This window comes from Marmota flaviventris, chromosome X (assembly GCF_047511675.1).
Source record: "Marmota flaviventris isolate mMarFla1 chromosome X, mMarFla1.hap1, whole genome shotgun sequence".
In the NCBI taxonomy this organism is placed as follows: domain Eukaryota; kingdom Metazoa; phylum Chordata; class Mammalia; order Rodentia; family Sciuridae; genus Marmota; species Marmota flaviventris.
The window spans coordinates 60,700,372-60,703,759 of record NC_092518.1 but is presented as its reverse complement, the minus strand read 5'-3'; the positions used below and the strand labels follow the sequence as shown (position 1 = coordinate 60,703,759).

At 42.1% G+C, this 3,388-nt stretch overlaps 1 protein-coding gene across 1 annotated transcript; it reads left to right on the top strand.

Annotated features, from left to right (window-relative positions):
- The first annotated feature begins 845 nt into the window (after positions 1–845).
- Positions 846–3,161, top strand: LOC114093122 (G-protein coupled receptor 83-like). The gene is made up of 4 exons (XM_027935837.1): positions 846–1,241; positions 1,428–1,553; positions 1,874–2,007; positions 2,438–3,161. The coding sequence occupies exons 1-4, from the start codon at positions 846–848 to the stop codon at positions 3,159–3,161; spliced, it is 1,380 nt and encodes a 459-aa protein (XP_027791638.1).
- Positions 3,162–3,388: the final 227 nt, after the last annotated feature.

The window sequence follows — 3,388 nt, the reverse complement described above, 5'->3', positions numbered from 1 at the left end:
AAAATTTGAAAAGCTTACCCATTCTTCTGTGAAACAGTGATGTCTGTGATTCTTCAAATCTAAGGTGGAGCCAGGCACATTGGTGCACGCCTGTAATCCCAGAGGCTCAGGAGGCTAAGGCAGGAGGATTACGAGTTCAGAGCCAGCCTCAGCAATTTAGGGAGGTCATGTGTAACTCAGCAAGACCCTGTCTCCAAATAAAATTTAAAAAAGGGCTGGACAACCCCCCCCAAAAAAAAGGCCGACTTATTTCTTTGATATGTGGATGCTAACTCAAAATAAGGGGGCGGGTACATAAGAATAGAAGTACTTTGGATTAGACAAAGGTGAATGAAGGTAAGGAAGGGGGAATGGGAGTAAGAAAGATAGTAGAATGCATCAGACATTACTATCCAATGTGCGTATATGATTACACAACCAATGTAATTCTACATCATGTACAACCAGAAAAATGAGAAGTTATACTCCATATATGTGTAATATGTCAAAATACATTCTACTATCATGTATGACTAATCAGAAAAAATAAAAAATATTTAAAAAGATGACATTCATAGTTGGTTCTGGTAAAATTAGTTTTCATGCATAGTTTTTAAGAGTGGTTTAATTTATCAAATTTTGTTAGCCTTTCAAAAGTAACAGTAATAAAATGCAATTCGTTTTCTATTTAAAAAAAATTAAAAATAGACTGGGGATGTGGCTTAGTGGTTGAGCACCCCTGGGTTCAATTCCCAGTATATATAATATATAGTGGATTTGGGAGTTTGCAGCCTTTGGAGAAGGTTCCTCATCTATCTCCTTTTTTATTCTCTAGGGGCCTGCTTAAATTGTCACCCCAAACAAAAATGAACTATTCATTTAATGGAAATGGGACATCCCCTTTTCTATTACAAATGGAACGTGCCATTGATTGGCTCCACCAAAATTTCACTGGGGTTCCACCAATCGAAGATCAAAGCTGTAATCATACAGATCTAAATGGATCCAGTGTCTCCAGCCCAGAATTGGAAGGGCCAACAGGAATGGCCCAGAAATGGCTGGGGGGCAAACCCCACATTGCAGCGAAGATAATTCTGTCTGTGGCATATGCAGTCATCATAATGGTATCCCTCTTTGGCAACTCACTGGTGTGCCAAGTTTTCATCAAGCACAAGGAAATCAACAAATCAACAGGCCTTCTCATCTTCAATCTGGCGATATCTGACATTCTGATAATTCTGCTCAACAGTCCATTTGCTCTGGTGAGTGAGTATATAGGGTTGGTTTGGAGTGGAAATGTTGCTCCAATCCAGGGATGGGTGATAGGACTAAGACGAAGAAGGGACATAAGCCTGCCTTAAGCCCCCATTCTAGAACCTACCTTCTCTGTAAGGCCTGAGGGGATTATCTGAGTGTATAACCATCTCGCTTTTGCTTCCCTCCTTCAGGCCCGATTCCTGAGTGGACAGTGGGTATTTGGCAGGATCATGTGCCATGTCAGTCGCTTTGCTCAGTACTGCTCCCTTCATGTCTCAACTTTAACACTGATGGCAGTTGCCATGGACCGACATCGGGTAAGACCTCTGGAGGGTCCTTGTTAATAAAAGGGAAGAAAATTAGCAGTGTCCACATAGATTAGACACCTCCCAAAACTCCTCAGGATGGGGCCACCTTTGAAGATAACCTTCACACTTCCTCCTCCTTCCACTGGATACCAATCAGAGTTCCAGTATTTTCAGAACCATAATATATTTTAATCTATTTTCCTTCTAAACTATTTTCAATCCAATCATGTTTTTACTGGAATAAGGTAAATAGTATTAATAGGAAAATTATGTATGTAGGGACTCTTCAGCATTTGCCCACACAAATGACATAGATCTTTTTGTTTCAGGTAATTCTGCATCCAACGAAACCAAGGCTAACACACTCCCAAAGCATACTGACTGTTGTTCTGATCTGGAGTCTTGCAGTTTTCCTTGCTCTTCCTCATGCAATCTATCAAAATCTGTTCTATGTCATCAGCAAGTAAGTCAGACTAGTTACTTAATGGTAATTTTGCCTTCCTCTTTCCAGACACAGTGAGGAAATTGACTTTTGAAAAGTTTTTAACTGCATGTTTGTCCTCCTCCAATTTTCCTCAATAGTGGAAATGAAGCCTCAATATATCTCTAATTTTTATTAATTAAACCAATATGATGGGCCTCCAGGTTAGGGACATTGGTGGTTAGGAATCAGATAAGTCTCAATTTGTTCTCTGTCTGGATCAAGACCTATAAGAGAGGATATTATAGCTCCATACCTTAATTTTTAAATTGAAGAAACTAAGAGCTATAAATAGGGAGCTGGGTGGGTTTACTTAAGGACATACTGTGGCAAAGCTGGGACTAGAACCTTAGCTTCCTGAGATCCATTTCACTGGTCTGGTTATCATAACCTCCATTATCTTCTGCTCCAGGGATGGAGTTGTCAGGAGCCACTGCCTTCCTGCGTTTCCAGGACCCAGCAAGCTAGTTGGGAAATATGTGGATCTTGGGACATTTGGCTTGCTGTACATCCTGCCACTGCTGGTGATTGTTATAACATACTCTCACCTGGGGAAGAGGCTGTGGATCCAAAATTCTGTTGGTGATGCATCTGCTCGTCAACTTATGGCACACTACCAGAAGCGGAAGAAGAGCATCCGAATGCTGATTCTTATTGTAATGGTCTTTGCGATATGTTGGTTTCCTCTCAATTGCTACGTGGTTCTTATTTCCAGTGCAGACATAGAAACTGAGAGTGTGCTTTTCTATGCCTTCCACTGGTTTGCCATGAGTAGTACGTGCTACAACCCTTTTATCTACTGCTGGCTCAACAGGAGCTTCCGTGCCAAACTTAGATCTATAGCATCTTGGTGCACAAAATATCTGTTGTGCAAGAGCTCCCAGGTTCAGCAGCAAGCACAAGTGCAGGAGAGTCATGAGCTCCAGGAACTCCAGGCATCTGCGCTGCCACAGGTGCCTGTGGCCATTCCAGAGCCTCAGGTATTAGAGGATCCCTGTGTGGCTACAGGGGAGGGGGATGCCCAAATTTCTGCCCAGAGGGAAAAGGAAAATCCAAATGCCTCTGTGAGTCGAAGGCAGCGTTTTTCAATCCTGCGTCCTTTTTTCTGTATCCGTGTTCATTCAGTTAAAATCTAGATGGGTACTCATATACAAAGACCATCTGATCCCTTGGAATTTTGTTCAAAATAGTACCTGGGCACATGTTCCTGATGCACTAGCTGAAAGCATCACTGAGGCCCTGGTCATGACCATTCCATGCTCCTCCAAGGGAAATTTGGCCCACCCATTTAGCCCAGGTCAGATGTTCATGTTCAATATGGTAACAACAAATCAGCTAGAGATGGAATAACCCTTAAGCCAGA

Coding starts and splice junctions, on each gene's coding strand:
- LOC114093122 (XM_027935837.1), top strand. CDS start 846: ATGAACTATTCATTTAATGGAAATGGGACATCCCCTTTTCTATTACAA. Junction 1,242..1,427: donor TCAACAGTCCATTTGCTCTG/GTGAGTGAGTAT, acceptor TCCCTCCTTCAG/GCCCGATTCCTGAGTGGACA. Junction 2,008..2,437: donor CTGTTCTATGTCATCAGCAA/GTAAGTCAGACT, acceptor CTTCTGCTCCAG/GGATGGAGTTGTCAGGAGCC.